The sequence below is a fragment of the Engraulis encrasicolus genome, chromosome 12 (genome assembly GCF_034702125.1).
Source record: "Engraulis encrasicolus isolate BLACKSEA-1 chromosome 12, IST_EnEncr_1.0, whole genome shotgun sequence".
NCBI classification, from domain to species: domain Eukaryota; kingdom Metazoa; phylum Chordata; class Actinopteri; order Clupeiformes; family Engraulidae; genus Engraulis; species Engraulis encrasicolus.
Window position 1 is genome coordinate 49,576,877 of NC_085868.1, and position 17,385 is coordinate 49,594,261.

Sequence of the window (17,385 nt, forward strand, 5' to 3'; positions counted from 1 at the left end):
CCATGTGAAAAACATTACTTCTCAAGTCAGATATTTATCAGCAATTAAATCATGTTGATTAATTAATTTGAAATGCTATAGTTAATGTGATTATTTTTTATTAATTAATTAAATATTAATTATTTTAATCAAGCCCCAGCCCTAATACAAACTTACAACAATACAAAGTTAATATACCTGTGAAATGTCAACAACTCAAGGATGTCAAAACCATAAATAAAGATTGCGCTTTGATTTGTCGTCGATCACAGTAAGTTTTCCTCCCTGTTCAGTTCAGAATCAAGTTCAGATCAATCTCCAGTTAGTTGGCGAGTCAGTTGTTACCTGGTCACATAAGATAGAGGTAGCCCACCCAGTAGACGATGTTGAACAATATGAATAAGGTGGGGAAGAAGACCCGCGAGTATGAGTCCAGCTCCCCGATGTCGATGTGGATGCGGCCCTTGCGGCAGTCCCCGTCCTTACACTCCTCGTAACAGCAGAAGAAGCTACGGCAGTCCTTGCCATCCAGACACTCGTACAGGCAGGTGTCGTCGTAGTCTTGCCAATACATGGTGTTGTTGAGAGTCACCACAGTTGGGGAACAGCTAAGGCTCAGTGTTGTGTAGTCCTATAAGCAGATAAGTAAGTAAATTTAGTTCATTAAAGCACATTTGAGATTTGGTTGGTTTGGTCATTTGAGAAAACTGACGAAAGTCTCTGGCTGAGGAGAGTAAAATGAACAATATAACATCATAAAACATTGCATTAAAAGCCTCTTGAAAGACTCATTGAAATCTCTACTTTAGCCATAGTTTTTAGGAAGATTCGTTTTCAGAGGAAAAAAACCTCTGTTTGCGTGTAAACGAAAGGCAGAAACGAAGGGAGATGTCTTCGTTTATCAAAATACCCGGCCGGGTATGCATGTACTGTATAAACAGCCCCTGAGGCATCCCAGACCAGGTCCTCCTTGTCCCCATCTCCTGAGGTTTCAAGAGGCACTGATTCATACACTGAGGTGAAGCACTGAGGCACACAGCCTACTGCTAACTATCTCCTTGCGGACCACCTGAGCTTTGTTGTGGACCACCAGTGGTCCCCGGACCACACTTTGAGAATCACTGGTGTAAACGAAAGGCCCAAACGAAGGGAAAGGTCTTTGTTTTTGAAAATACCCAGGCGGCTATGTATGTACTGTATAAACAGCCCCTGGCCTGAGGCATGATCCCAGGTCCTCCTTGGCCCTCCTCTCCTGAGGCTTCACCAGGCACTGAGGCACACAGTGAGGCACGCTCCTGAGGCACACACTGAGGCACTGGGGCACATACTCTACAGGAAACTGGAGCAGGGGAGCAGTGTCATGCATTAAATCTTTGCGGCGTGCAAAATCTCATCGCTAGCCCAGCGGGGGGTTGTCTACGGTACCGCAGCCTGCAAATGATACCATCTGCCGCCAACAATCAACGTGCATTCTCCCATCCACTCAAAGGGATCCAAGAAGTGGAGAGAAGTGTGTAGTGTGGGTGTGTGTGTGTGCTGATGCGTGTCTGTGTGTGTCTGTGTGTGTGTGTGTGTGTGTGTGTGTGTGTGTGTGTGTGTGTGTGTGTGTGTGTGTGTGTGTGTGCTGGTGTGTGTGCTTGATTGGGGGTGTAAAATATTTATTTATTTATTTTTTAACTTTGGCAGGCAACATTGTTCTCAGCAAATGGAGATACCCATTCAGTTAGATTACTCCAGTGTTTCATTCTAAGGATGGTTCAAAGACCTCTGGTTATCCAATTGTGTGTGTGTGTGCGTGTGTGCGTGTGTGTGTGTGTGTGTGTGTGTGTGTGTGTGTGTGTGTGTGTGTGTCTGTGTGTGTGTGTGTGTGTGTGTGTGTGTGTGTGTGTGTGTGTGTGTGTGCCTGTGTGCGTGTGTGTGTGTGCGTGCGTGTACATTTCTTTGACTTTATACCAAGGATGGTTCAATGAGCTCTGGTTGTGTGTGTGTATGTGCGTGTGCGTGTGTGCATGCGCATGTGTGTGTGCGTGCGTGCATGCGCGCGTGTGTGTGTGTGCGTGTGCGTGTGTATGTGCGTGTGCGTGCGTGCATGCGTGTGTGTGTGCGTGTGTATGTGCGTGTGCATGTGTGCATGCGCATGTGTGCGTGCACACTTGAGGTTGGGCAGATGCACGCTAGGAAAAGCAAAATAACAATATGTTTTAAGTTCATAGATTTAAATGAAACATCTTTAGCTGTTTAGTTAATAGATTTAAAAGAAACATTAAATGAAGAAAATGAATAGATTTAAATGAAACATCTTTAGCTGTTTAGTTAATAGATTTAAAAGAAACATTAAATGAAGAAAATGAATAGATTTAAATGAAACATCTTTAGTTGTTTAGTTTATAGATTTAAATGAAACAATAACTGAAGAAAATGAATAGATCTAAATGAAACATCTTTAGTTGTTTAGTTTATAGATTTAAATGAAACAATAACTGAAGAAAATGAATAGATCTAAATGAAACATCTTCAGTTGTTTAGTTTTTACATTCAAATGAAACATTAAATAAAGCATCTCTCACCGGTTTATCCTTCTTGGCCCCACACTTCGGCTTTTGGAAGCGGTAGCAGTAGTAGTTGAGGAAGGCGTACTCCATAAGCGAAGCAAACACAAACAGGAAACACACCGTCACAAACAGGTCCATGGCCGTCACGTAGGACACGCGCGGAAGAGACGTCCGGGCCACCGTACTCAGGGTGGTCATAGTGAGGACCGTTGTGATTCCTGTGAAATTAAAGTTAAAGTAAAAAATAAAGCAAAAAATAACCTGTTAAAGTTTAAAGTTTAAAAGTTATCCCGTTAAAGTTCATTCAGAGCACTGTTGGAAATACAGGTTAAGCCAAAATACAAAAATAAACATTTTTATAACCCATAATGTACGCTGTACCTCCTGTGGCACACTGTAGTCATTGAAAAGTTAACTACCATAGTACTACACTTCTATGACATAACACAGGTCCTTTAGCAAGGCATTACGACTTAGTCATTACCATTCTGGTAACAGCACATTTATAACAGCGTGTCTTAAGGGTTCAATCTAAAAACTACAGAGAGCAGCTAATGTATTTAATTGAAAGCTGAGATGTTGGAGTTTTGGATACTTACGTCCATTCACCTGGAAGCAAAATATAGTCATGAGGAACCATTTTTACAGACAAACAGCCAAGAACTCCTCAAACTATTTACACGAATTAAAAATCATTAAAGGGTAATTTTCCAGTCCAAACAAGTACATTTATAATGATGAAATCAAATAATGAAACAATGTTGGTGAAATGCTATCAATGGCAGTGGAAGAGAACTCTGGAATAGGTGCACAATTTTAAATTTAGGATGTAATTTACTTCCAGAATGACAGAATCATTGATTTGACCTTGCATCACCATAAACCCAATAATAATCACTGCAGTATACCTGCCGTTTCCACACTGAAACGGCAGAAGTGTCGTATCTATAATACATTCCATGTAACAGCATTAAAGGTACACTGTGCAGGAAATGGTCAAAAAAGGCACTGCAATTATGCTGCTGATTGAAACTGGGTTGTCTATTGCCAAATTTGATCTTTTCATGAAAGTTTACTGAGTAATAAACTAATATTTTTTAGTACTATGGACCAAGTAGAGTCATTTTTGCAGCTAAAAATGGCTATTTCTGGAAATACAAAATGGCGGACCATGGAGAAGATCCCCCTTTTCATGTATGAAAAGTGCAGTTTTTCCAGTCATAATGAATACTTTGAATTTGATGGTGGTGGTAAGTATTCATGAAAAAGGTAACATTAGTTACACTGTAAACCCAGACATCAAATGTACTTACCAAGACTAATTAAAATGCACTAAAAAATAGAAGTTTGATGGCATTTCTGAAGAATACTGAGTATTGACAACTTATTTGAGGAAATAGTTGTTCAGATGAATATGTTTTAGTTGAATGGATTAAATTCATAAGTTTTGGTTATGACCCCGCCTCTTTTTCTTCAGGCTGCACCAACTGGCCTCTACCCAGATGTGGGCAGTTGAATGTATTCCTGCAGTGTGTTTCATGTTAACAGATCGTTTCAACTGACAATATGGCCACGCTGCAGCATCCAATTTTAAATCAGAATATTGCCACCTAGTAAAATTAGGCTATCTTGTGAAGTGCCATTGCACAATTGAAAGTCAAATGCTGCATGACATAATTGGCATTGCCTACCATCAACCAGGAACAATGGTAGTGCCCAATCAACCTGTCAATTAGTACCTGCCCTCACTTGAGTACATAGGACTGTTACAAGTTCATTGAATTACTACCTGCAGCTGCCACATGCCTGATTACTCTGGTCACATGGTTAACTTTCACCTCTATAAAAACTCAGACTGTCACAATGCTTGAGTTGCTTGCCTAAATGACTGGTTCGCTGGCTCTCTGTCCGGCTTGTTGGTTAGTGAGCTAACTGACCGACCAACTGACTGTTTGTTGGCCAGCTGGTTGGCTGGCTAACTGACTCTTTTGGTTGACTGTATGGCTGGTTTGTTAGCTGGCTAGCCATACAACTGACTTGTTTGTTGGTTAGTTGGCTGACTAACTGAGTGTTAGTTGGTTAGCCGGCTCTTTGGCTGGCTAGCTGACAACTGACTCTTTTGGTTGGCTGGTGGACTGGTTTGTTGGCTGGCTAGGTATTTAGTTGGTAGTGAGTATTGTGGTAGCAGGTATCCTTTTTGGTGTGTTGCTTACTTGACATTTCAGGATTGTCTAAGTATGCTCAACTAGAGTGTTCTATGCACACTGGTTAATGTACTATCATCCAGGAGATTACAATAATTAAATGATAATAATATTGCACATACTGCAGAAACTTGAATTCCTCAGTGGTTATGGACAGTTTGGTCTATTAATACAAGAGAGCAGTGTGATGGACTGGTTCCATGCCACAGTTGTCTCAGTCATGGTGAGGAATGGGAGGTGCCACAATAACATGGTAGCTACCTCTTTTGTGGTGATGAATGGAGGGGCGGGATCATGGTAGTGTGGGTAGGGTGACAGTAACTAACTGTGGTGTGGCCACAGTAAACTACTGTGAGAAGATCACAGTAAACTGTGAGGATGGCCACAGTAAACTACTGTGAAATGAATGCAATTAGTAGCCAGTAATTCCCTGTGACATCACGGGAATATTTTTTACTGTGTACTTATCTAGCTAATTGGTTACAATTTTGTGAATGTAACTTCATATTTTATGTGAAATAACTATACGAAACATTTGATATTACAGAAGACTTTCAGTTTGATCAACTTAAAATTTAATACATTTAACTGCACATTTTAAATAAAATTATTCATAACAGTTAATCTTACGAATGATGGTAAGTTTAATCGACTGGGAATTTAGTACATTAAACTGGGAATTTTGCATACAATAACTATAGATAACAGTTACTACTGTGGAAGATGGTAGGTTTAATCAATTTGGACTTAAGTACATTTAACTTAAACTTTTACATATAATGAGTATATACAACAGTTGAGGTCACAAAAGATTGTAAGTTTAATCATTCATAATTACTTAGTTTTTCTAGGGCAACCACTTTTCTGGGTTTTTGTAAGTAAACTCAACTTATAAGGTTTTACAGTGTAACATTAGTGAATGCGTAGCATGGAATCATCAGTAATCAACTGAGAAAGTTCCATGGTGATATCTATCATTTACATTTGTTTAGCCTATTCACTTGTAGTAATCTTACCATAATAATACAGTATATTTATGCTAATTATGGAAATTGCTCAAAGTGAAACTTTGGGAAACCAAGCTAAATTCTATCCATTAGCCCCATAGATGATATTTCTGCAATACAAATTTAGGCTACTCAACATTTCTGGGTTCATGAAATCACAAGATCAGAGAATATGGTAATTTACATAGACAAAACCATGTCTCAAACATATTACCATATGCACACTCAAAATGTCTCTGAAACTTTTTCTGGACATTGTAGCTGTGAAGAGGTGTCTTCCATATATATTAGAACAAAGAAATGATTCAACTAATGCTTCAGCCTCTGTACAGCCATATAATAAGGACAATTCTAAAAACGCCATTGATTTCTACACTGATGACTTGTTTCCTCCCTCTTTGTTCATCAGGATGACTTCCATTTCTTATTCCCATCATGTGTCTCGGACCACTGTGCCATGATATCAACAAATATGGAGAAATAACAGAGGAAATCCTACCTGGGTGCCCTCACAATATGCTTTGTTGGCTATCGCAGGGGTGCCCTATTTATTTATATAATATATTATATTTTAATACTATGAATGTTTATATTATGAATATGTTATGTCTGCTGACCATGGCTTGCCCGAAGAAACAAAATACAACAGTCAGAGTTTGAAAATTACAACAACAATGGCCATTATAATGTTGAGAATCTCATGGATCCTCTCGTTTTGGTTATAAATCATATATAGATGGTCCAAATCTCACAAATCTTTCATCTTTTCTGATGAAAATTGCTGAAATGTTGTATGAAAAAATGTGTCTGGGGTCATAAATGACCCCAGTCGGTCGCTTTAGGGTTAAAGTCATTAAGGTATTGATTAATGTCTCAAGCAAGAATCATTGCAATTAATGAGTTATACACGTGTAGAGGTTTGGGTTGGGGGTGCGTGACTTGTTTTGGACACACGTAAGGGGGTGCTATAAGAAAACAAGGCCGACAGGCGGACAACAGATGCGTCCCTCTATGCCAGTTCCAACTATGCCATTTTCCCCCCCAAACGCCCCCCTGGCCTCCTCTGTCAAGGCCCCCCGAGGATGTACTTTTTGTTTATTGGTCATCATGGACACTCCAAATATTGTGGCAGGCAGCAAGGCAGCAAAATGGCGAGACATGGCTTTATTTTTTGCAGTTTAGGGTATAATAAGCTTATCATCATTCTTGGATTTGGAAAAGAACCATAGGCTATGATTTGAAATTTCACATAGCCTAGATGAAGTAGGCTACATTACAAATTACCAGACATTTATTAGGCCTAACAACCTTTAGTATCACGCCATTTCAGCATTATGTGCATGTGGGAAAGAATCTAAACATCGACAAATAATAAATAAATAAATAAATAAATAAAACCGTTTGGGTGAATCACTGACTTGTATAGTATAACAGAAGTCTGTGGGGTGAATCATGCGCTTATGGGTTCACCTTTTAGGTGAATTGAAACTCAATTACCCAGAATGCTGCACGTGAGCTCTGTAACCGGGTGATTCTGGAAAACAAACATGGCGGCAACTCGCTTGGCTTTACTACCTTAATAATGTGTTAATCCGACGCTAGATTTCTTAACTGATGAAAATCGAAGGCAGAAATCAACATTGTAGTGTCTAAATATGAGGTCGATTGGTCTATTTGTGGCGTACATCACGATCGGCTGAGTTGCCTCACGTTTGTCAGTTAGCCTGTGGCTAGGCTACTTTTCGCCAACGTTAGCATCCGGTTTAGTATAGAAAGGCTATGCTTGCACGCATTCGCTCCGGTCCAAAATGGCAAGTCTGCCGCCTTGTGGCCACAGGAAGGAACAATTGAAGGAATGCGTTTCAGACACAATTGAAGGCGGACGGACGGACAGACGGACCGACGGACCGACGGACCGACGGACCGACGGACCGACGGACCGACGGACGGACCGACGGATGGACGGACGGACGGACGGACAATAATACCCTCTTATAGAGATGCTAGGACGCATCTAAAAAGGTTAAGAACCACTGCACTACTCTATATACTAGTGTCATCATTGTTCTTCTTCCACCTCACCTCACCTCAACCCACCTCTTCTCTTCCATCCTTGCTGCCCAATATTCGGCAGAGCTTCCTGTCATGAAGACAGCCCACAGTACATCATCTTGTGGAATGAAGAAGAGGGAGCCTGCACTACCAAGAGGTGTGTGTGTGTGTATGTGTGTGTGTGTGTGTGTGTGTGTGTGTGTGTGTGTGTGTGTGTGTGTGTGTGTGTGTGTGTGTGTGTGTGTGTGTGTGTTGTAAACAGGGTTTGGATGAAAAAGTTACCAGGAGAGCAGTAGACTTATATGGCAGCTCCCTGATTCATTGGGGCATTAGAGCCTAGTATGGTGCAGATGTGGGCAGCCATCGCTGTCACTTAGGCCCACACACATGATTTAGATGTGTGTTTGTGTACCAGGGTGGTGGTAATGGTGGTGGTGCGGATGAAGGAGGGGTGCTCTGGGAATCCGAAAGGGGAGGGGACAAAAAGGTCCGTTGTCCCAGGCCCAGGGAGAGAGGGGCGCCCAGAAGTGGGTACTCATTGCTTTATATGTACTGGATCGGGGGGCCTTTCAAATGACTTTGATTGTGGTGGTGGTGGTTTATATGTGTGTTTGTGTACCAGGGTGGTGGTAATGGTGGTGGTGGTGACTTAGATGTGTGTTTGTGTACCAGGGTGGTGGTAATGGTGGTGGTGGTGGTGGTGGGGATTTAGACGTGTGTTTGTGTACCAGGTGGTGGTGATGGTGGGTGGTTGGTGGTGGGGTTGTGTGCTACACGTGACTAGAGAATGTGCATATCCTAACTGCCTCCCTCCTCCCACGTGCTCACACGCAGTTTATTGAACATCTCACAGAGGCCTCTCAGGAGACCGTCGAGCAGGAAGATGTTTTCCAGTGGGGTTGCCATGGAAACAGGACGGGACACGTCTATTTCGAGCAGGGGTGTTTCACACTCAATTCCCCCCCCCCCATCTCTGTCTATGCCTCTGTCTCTCTGTCCGTCTGTCTCTCTGTCTGTCTGTCTGTCTGTCTCTCTTTCTCTTCCTCTCTCTGTCTCTACTTCTGTACTTAACTGTCTATCTGTCTGTCTGTCTGTCTGTCTCCCTCTCTCTCTCTCTCTCTCTCTCTCTCTCTCTCTCTATCTATCTTGCCTGCATCACACAGACCACTAGACTCATTTCGTCGATACCTGCTCAGCTCAGTCAGATACTTTTGACAACACTCAGTCAGACAGACAGACAGAGTTTCTGACACAAATAGTCAGGAAGGTGCAGACGAGGTCAGTCAGTCTCTTCACAGACACCCACACATGACGCAAGTGATTTGTTTTTTTTCCCCCCGCAGTACTTCTTGAATTTAGAACATTCGAACATTTCATAGCTCCCATGTAGAGAGAGAAAGATAAGTTGCGTCAGTTTCATAAAAAGTCTTCAGGTGCTCATCGGTATCCAAAAATGAAAACTTGATACAGACAGAGAAGGTCCGAGGCACTCTGAGATCCGTTTAAAAGTCCTTTATTTTTACATGGACATGAAGACAAGCTTGATGTCCATTAAAGAGATCCCAGTGTGCCTCGGACCCCCTCTGTCTGCACCAAGTTTTCATTGCTCCCATTGAACTTTGTTCTGTTTGTGACTTAATAGTGATAACTCAAAATGTAGTTAAAATTCTGATGACATGTAATGGTACCCATCAAATGCTTTTGAAAGGGATTTGAAAGATGGATGTTAAAGGATGACAAACATACACTTGCCTAGACCTGTCCATTCTTACTCTGTGCACAAAGTTTCACACCTCATTTAGTCCAACAACCTGCACTATCCAGAACAGAGCCTCCCAACCCTCTCCAACTTGTGGCCCACTTGAAATTCTCACAAATGTCAGAGCCCACCTCTAACCAAACAAACAATAAAACTCGGTAACACTTTAATTTAGGGATACGTCTATTAGCACTAATACATACAATGTCCCTGTATAAGTAGCCTGTAAGGCATGTACAAAGCAAAATCAAACATTTGTTAGGCATGTATTCGCAAATGTCTTATTCATGCACAATAAGGGATTTATTACCAATTTAACCTTAGTAAGGACCTATAGGCCTTAGCGTTTGCTTAGTACATGCCTTACAAGTTACTTATGCAGGCATTAACATTGTCTGTATTAGTGCTAATAGATGTATCCCTAAAATAAAGTGTTACCTAAAACTCAAATATGTAAGTAGTCAACAGCAACACACACCCAAATGTTATTTCGATTTTCAGAAAATCAGAGGCCCATTTGGAGTACCTTCAGGCCCCACAGTTGGAGAGACACTCATCTAGAACATTTTAAATTCGATTGGCTTGACAACATGATTAGGCCAGAGCCAAAGGCCACAGGGCTTTGATGTTGCAATAGCCAGGCAAGACAAACCCCATGTTATTATAACACAAGCAAACAAATTCTGACCTGTCTTATCAAAACACATCTCATGCTTCTAAACTACTGTAGATGCCTATTTATGTAAAGATGCACAAATGAGGGGGAAGTGTTGGCATGTTTTTGTAGTTTTGAACTTCTGTAACACCGAATGGCTTGACGTGCATAATTTATAGCATATTTATATCATAGGCCACTCATGGGAGGGCTGAATATGATTGGATGGATTGCAGAAGATGAAATGTAGTCTTCACTTACCAATGGATATCTGTGTCAGTTTGCAAGAACAAAAGGTTGTTTGCATGCAATAAAAGCAGTAACAAAAAAAATATGCAAAATGATGATTACGTTGAAATTATCCAAAAGTATCCAAAGTATATAGAAAACAAGTACAAGTTTGTAAGTGTAAGTAATAGATACACAATATGAGAGGTGCATCGAAAATTCAGCAACCGAAAATATTCGGCCAAGAGTGCAAAAAAAGACACTTTCGGTTTTCGTCCGAAAGCCAATTGAGTGGCCGAATTGGAGGCCTAATAGAAAATGAATTGAAGAACAGGCATAAATGAAATTAATTTCAGTTCTACTCCAAAATCTGAAGATTAACATTTAATATTTTCTTTGCAAAACATGTCTAAACATTAATTGTAAGCCGTAGATTTAAGCAATATTTAAAAATACTGAAAAACCTAACTTTTGATAACTTTTAACTGAACTGTAATATTCGGTTTCGGTTTCGGTATTCAGCCGAGTGAGCAATTATTTTTCTGTTTCGGCCACAGATGTTCATTTTGGTGCATCTCTACACAATACACAAATCCCAAACCACTTACTTACCCCCCCCCAAAAAAAAAAAAAATCTCTGTGCAGTGTCTAACCGAGGGTGGTCCTGGCCGGAGCAGCATCTTTGTTGATCCAGAAGGAGACCCAGGAGAGGACCACCGTCAGGATGCAGGGGATGTAGGTCTGGATGGTGAAGTAGCCCATGCGGCGGCTCAGCTCAAAGTACACCGTCATCACCACATAGTCACCTGGACACACAGCACAGGACAGTACAGTAAGGCATCAAGGCAACGTTGAAAAGGACTTTACTTACGACCCGTCTTTATTTTGTCTAGAACACTGGCCATCATAGATTGTTAAGTGGAGCTTGAAATCCAATAACAAAAAAGTTTGTCCTCACATCCATGGCATATAGCAGGTCACCTTCAAATACTCACATTATTGACATTCATTCTTTTCATCTTTTAACACTGACTGACACGTGACTCAGTCTTATCTCGGACTCAAACCTCTGGCCGTGTCTCAAATGCTGCACTTGTGCACTTCGGGCACTGTTTTTCAGTGCCTAGGGCGCTCACGCTGAAAATTTCAGTTGAGCCAGTGCACTGAAAGTGCCAGGATGATCCCCTAACAATGGCGGAAAAATGCAGTGCTTGAATGATGGACACTGCACGCACTAAACGGCGGCCATGTTGACAATGACACGGAGGAAATGTGGCATTCAGTTCAGTAGAAGAGTTTGGTCAACAGTCTCCTAATTCTGTAAGTAATGTTGATGGGACACCAACCTTTTCATGCCAACCAAAGTATTGTATGTGTGGTTGTTGTCCTTTGAGGTGAAGGAAATGGAAATACAAGCACCAGACGCTGTGCATTGTAAACAGAAGCCAACCGATATTTTGGCGAGCTAATGCCACGCTCAGCCGTCACTTCCAGCGAGGGCACAGTGCATAGTGCTCAAATTTTTCCACGACACTATGCACTAAAGACCTCAGTGCACTGTGTGCACTGTGCACTGACTGTCAGTGCACTGACAAAAGTGCGTCATTTGAGACATAGCCTCAGACTTTACCATTCTGGTCTTGGACTTGTCTTGGACTCTACAAAGGTGGACTTGACTACAGCCCTGGCTTGACTGCCTATGGTGATCCAGGTGCAGGCCTGACTCATCCATCTCTCTCCCCATCTCCATCTCTCCATCTCCATCTCTCTCCCACTTGTTTCTTCTCCTACTCGTCACTGTTTTTGTCATAATTAAGGCAAAATCCATAAAAATATATTTTTAAAATTTTGAAATTCATTTTTGAACAATATTTATCTGGAGCTAGAAAAACACACTGGTGAAAATACATGGCTTTCCGTGTCTCTTCGCAATATCTCAAAACTCGACAGATTGCATTGACTGTGTATTTTCAGTAAGGAACTGGAGCAGGCAAAGTTGTTCTTAGTAAGAATGAGCTGAGAAATACAAAGTATTTAGACTTACTTGTTGGGGCCGTTAACTTAACATCCTCTGAAGTCACCAAAGTTTGAAAAGTGTTTGAAGTTACTCCATTCTTTCTCAGCCCAATTAGTTTAATTATGCAGTCACAAGCACTTTCACATCTAAAGAGATAAACTTTCACGGGAGCAACTGAAAAAGACAAATAGTCAGAATAATAAGAGAATTATGGTAATTTTAGGTGTGGATGTATGTGTGCTTTACTCTAATGACAATTCTGTTTCTATTGTACTGTGTTTGTTGTCTGGCGGCAAACGCCATACTAAATCAATTCGAAAAGAATGCGCAAGGCAGCATGGGTACTCCCAGGCTACTGTGTTTGCATACAGAGGGGCATTTCTGTTGGAGATTAATTCAATATGCCATTATATATCAAGCATGGTGTTAAAAATGCATAAGCCACTATGCCGAATTGCGAGACGTAGGGTAATTACGTGTTTGTGTTTATATATTGGTGATGGAATATTTTACTCTTCAACACAGTACAGCATGCCAGTGACACATTATTGAGACACAAAATTCAATTCAATTCAATTATTTTATTAAGGGATAGCCCCTTGAGATGTTCCATCTCTTTTTCGAGGGGGTCCCTAAACTAAAACTGAAACTAAACTAAGTGTGTGTGTTTTTTTTGTCTCCAGTAGCTGATCTGCGTAGCAATGAGCTTGCTGGAACCTTGACTTCCTGCCCAAGCGAAACAACAGATATGCAACCTGCTGTCTCCTGGCAACAGTGGTGAGGAACCTTAAGTGTCTTCATTGCATATTAATATTAAACAGTACAAAATGGGGTTCTTGGCAACAAATGTTTCATTAGCCAGAGAGTGAGGTGTATGTCCAATAACTTGATATTTGGTCCCTGCCTGTCTCATATTTTTTCAGACCCAGTAGACTTTAGATCAGTGGTTCCCAACATTTTTCTTTAGGGACCCATGTTTTTACTATTGTAAGCTTTGGTGACCCAACCACGCGAGCGCCCGCACGAGACGGAGACACAAGATGCCCTCTGTTTCCTGCGAAAACTAATTTTAGTTATTTTATTCCTCAATTCGTCTTTGGTCAAATATAGAATAAATGTTTAATGTAGCACTTACAATTTGTTGCGTCTATGCATTTATTAGTTAAATGCTTTGTCTTTTATTCAACATGGGCTATATATATTTAAAACGAAACCCCTTAAAATCAAGAGGGCTCCGCGACCCCCTGTGGATCTTTGGCGACCCATAAGGGGGGTCCCGACCCATAGGTTGGCAACCACTGCTTTAGATTAAGGTAAGAGGTGACAAACTCACAAATGCCACTTTGTAAGATTGCTCATACTAGAAATATTAGGTAGTGAAGAATAAGTGGATTCATGAACTCTGTTATCATTCACGACAAGTTGCTTACAAGAAAAGAATATGGTAATATTGGTCTGCCATGCCTGTTATACTTATAAATAATAACTATGATCATGAAAAATACTCAAAGTTAAGACACGGTACATATAACGTACACATACGAATAGGCCTGCTGTCACAATGTACTGTGGTCAATGTTGACATGATAATGCTTTTGTAGTCACTAGTAAGCAGGTAGTAATACCCTTACAAGTGCCCAATAACATGCTTATTAACTTTGTTAACATCTTATAAGCTGCTTATTATGTATTTATGTGGTTTATTTTTTTAGTCTTATTATTTACATAGGTACACATATCCATCTTGATATGCTGACTAATACTAGATATGGAGGCGTCGCAAAAAAACCTAAATTTTCAAGATGGCTGCCATGTGTACCGATTTTCATGCTTTTACTCAAATAAAGTTACTCATCAGATGTTAACAACGTTAATAAGCATGTTAACGAAGTTAATAAGCATGTTATTGGGCATTTGTAAAGGTATCACTACCTGCTTACTAGTGACTATAAACGCTTGTTAGAAGAACCTTATTCTAAAGCGTTACCATAGCCTCTACAGCCTAGTAAAGCAGTCGGGACTAACCCCCATCCCCCACCCCCCCCCCCCAGCACCTGCCCCCCCAAAATGTCTGTGCACGCCACTGCAGGTGCGTTTCAGCCCGGAGTTTTGAAATGTGCTGTAAAATCCCCATATACAGTATGAGTAAACGGCTTCTACATCTGCTCTGATATACCTGCTGCGGGGTTGCCAGATGTGTCTGATCAAGGCTAGAAAACGCCTGGAGGTACTACTTCCCGCCCAACTTGAATAGAATTGTATTGATTTCTTTAGCCATAATTCCACAGAAAAAACTTCCCCATAATGCCCGTTTTTGATTGTTTTTACCCACAGACGGCCAACCTACAGTAAACAGCCCAATTGGGCGGGAAAACCACCCAATCTGGCAACACTGACCTGCTGTGGTTTTCATGATGTCAGTGGCGTTCCTGAGTCCTGTGAAGTCAAATTGGTAGAGGCGCCACGACTTCTGGTCCGCCAGCTCTATAGAGTTCTTCCTCCACTTGTAGATCACCTCATCCCGAGGGAAGCCATCTGGAGGGACAGTCACATGCCATCCATGATACAAAACAAGAATGAAAAATGATATTACATTGAAAAACTACGTTACGTTACATTACATTACATCTGGCAGACAGTTTTTTTTTAACCATAGCGACTTACAATTGAGGACATAGTCACAGCCAACATAAGTGTTGTTGCAGAACAACAAGTGCAGATGCTAAGTAGAGTGTGTTTTTTATGTACATTAGCACATGGTTACGTATACTTCCGAGCTTGAGACACCGCATAGACATTTCTCGGGCATGGCCTTACTTCAGCACCACGGCCAGTGCCAGTACGCCAACACGCCACGTAATCCAATTATCTCAGCTTCTCAAGTGCAGTCCGCACGGACACCGTGAAGCACTTTGATGATCTGTCCACCATGTGGACAGCTGCTCTTCTGCGACAGCCGCATGATCACGAGAAGTCCATTCACCAGCGAGAGCAAAGATGTATGCATACATGCTTAATCCAAATTTCAGAGAGTGAATTAATAAAGTATTCATTTTGAATAGGAAAATTGCACTTTTCATACATGCTCTTCTCCGTGTCCACATTTTTAGCTGCAAAATGTATTGTGCTTTGGTCATACTAGTAAATATTAGTTTATTATTTACAAAGCGGATTCCAAAAAAGTTGGGACACTTGGTATTTTGTGAATAAAATCAAAATGCTGACATTTTCAAAACATTCAATCCATGCATAAGATGAACAATGGCACTAGGTCAACATAGGAACAGTTAAAATGAGGCAAAAGCATTGTTTTGAGGGAAATATGTGGTCATTTAAAATTCGACCCATGCAACAAATCTCAAAAAAGTTGGGACAGGGCCAAAAAATGTTGTAATAGTTGAATAATTCTAAAAATAACACAAGGAGGAATATTTTGAAAGGAACTATATTGACTGCCAACATGAATGCACAGATAAAATACCATCACAGAAAGGCTGTGGCACTCAGAAGCGAATATTTTGAGGGACTAATTACTGATCTATTACATAGAAAGATTGAATTATCAAAATTGTAGGCATATAAGGCCTATTTCTGTAATGTAGAGTTCTGTGAAATCATTGCACGAGTTATGAGATCATGACATACCCATCGTCAATAAGCCAACTATGACACTCCAACAATGACAGCTGTTGAAAAAAATGACCATAAACACAGCACTTGATTAAGGCACATGATGCAGACATTAAACAGAGTTGCAAGTGGCAAAGCTCATTCTATATGGACCTAGATGGCATGTGAAATTGTCCTCTGATTACAGAATGGAAAATATTGCATTCTTTTTTAAAATCATGGAGTCATGCACCCTCCAGGTTATGAAGAAAATGAATACTTCAGCTTGATTTAGTGGTCAGTCTGAAAGACTGCATATATGATGGTAAAGGGGTGCAGAGATGCCTTGGTTATGGTCTTCTTACTCATGTAGAGCATTAAAATGAGGGCTGAATGATATATTCAGACTTTAAACAGCATACATAGCTACCAAGGCATTATATTTTGGAGCACAGTCTTAAGATATTGCCCCATAATGATGGCAAATTTCAATCTCTACTATGTTCCAACAGTGTGGTTCCATCATAAGAGTAAACAGGTGACAAAATTGTTTTCTTGCAGTGAGGATATGCCACGTATTAAGCATCTATTTTTAAAATAATATCGTGCCATCAGTCAAAGTATTTAAATGTTAAGTCTCCTCCCTTGTGTTGTGTTTAGTCTTATCCAACATAAAAAGCATTTTATTGGCCCTGTCCCAACTTTTTTGGAATTTGTTGCAAGGGTGAAATTTTAAATTATCACATAATTACCCCAAAACAATCATTCTGCTTGGCTTTAACAACTGACATGCTCTACCTTATTAACATATTGAATATTTTGAAAATGCCAACATTTTGATTTTATTCACAATATACCAAGTGTCCCAACTTTTTTGGAATCCGCTTTGTAGTAAATACTTATGAAAAGATCAAATGTGGCGATAGGCAACACCGTTTCAGCAGCATACATGCAATACCTACTCTGGCCACCATCCTACAGTACACAGTGAGTGCACCTTTAGGTGTAGTGCCGTCATGAAATGGGCTGTAGGCTAATGGTTGATCAATAGCCTGACAAGAATGTGTAGCCTACTGTACAGAGACCTTGCACCCGAATGTTTCTGTTTTCCTCTATTTCACATGTTTTATTGCTTGTGTAGACACAGTTGTGTCACATCACCATAGACAAGTGTGTAGTGATGTGGAGTGTTGATGGGTCAAAGACGTCCAACATGTCCTTCAGTGCAACGGATACTTTTGCTTACTGTGTAGAGATTTTTTTTGAAATTATTTCTTTGGCTTGGCTTTCATGCGTTCACTTTTCAAAAAATTGTTTTGAAAT

At 40.7% G+C, this 17,385-nt stretch overlaps 1 protein-coding gene across 1 annotated transcript in view; it reads right to left on the reverse strand.

Annotated features, from left to right (window-relative positions):
- Window positions 1-328: 328 nt before the first annotated feature.
- LOC134459582 (gamma-aminobutyric acid receptor subunit gamma-3-like) overlaps window positions 329-17,385 on the reverse strand; it is a 71,633-nt gene continuing 54,576 nt past the window's right edge. Inside the window, exons 6-10 of the mRNA XM_063211935.1 lie at window positions 14,851-14,988; window positions 11,090-11,242; window positions 2,547-2,749; window positions 2,133-2,153; window positions 329-610 (exon numbers count right to left, since the gene is read on the reverse strand). Of these exons, the coding sequence (XP_063068005.1) occupies window positions 329-610; window positions 2,133-2,153; window positions 2,547-2,749; window positions 11,090-11,242; window positions 14,851-14,988 (797 nt within the window). The remainder of the gene's footprint in view (window positions 611-2,132; window positions 2,154-2,546; window positions 2,750-11,089; window positions 11,243-14,850; window positions 14,989-17,385) is intronic.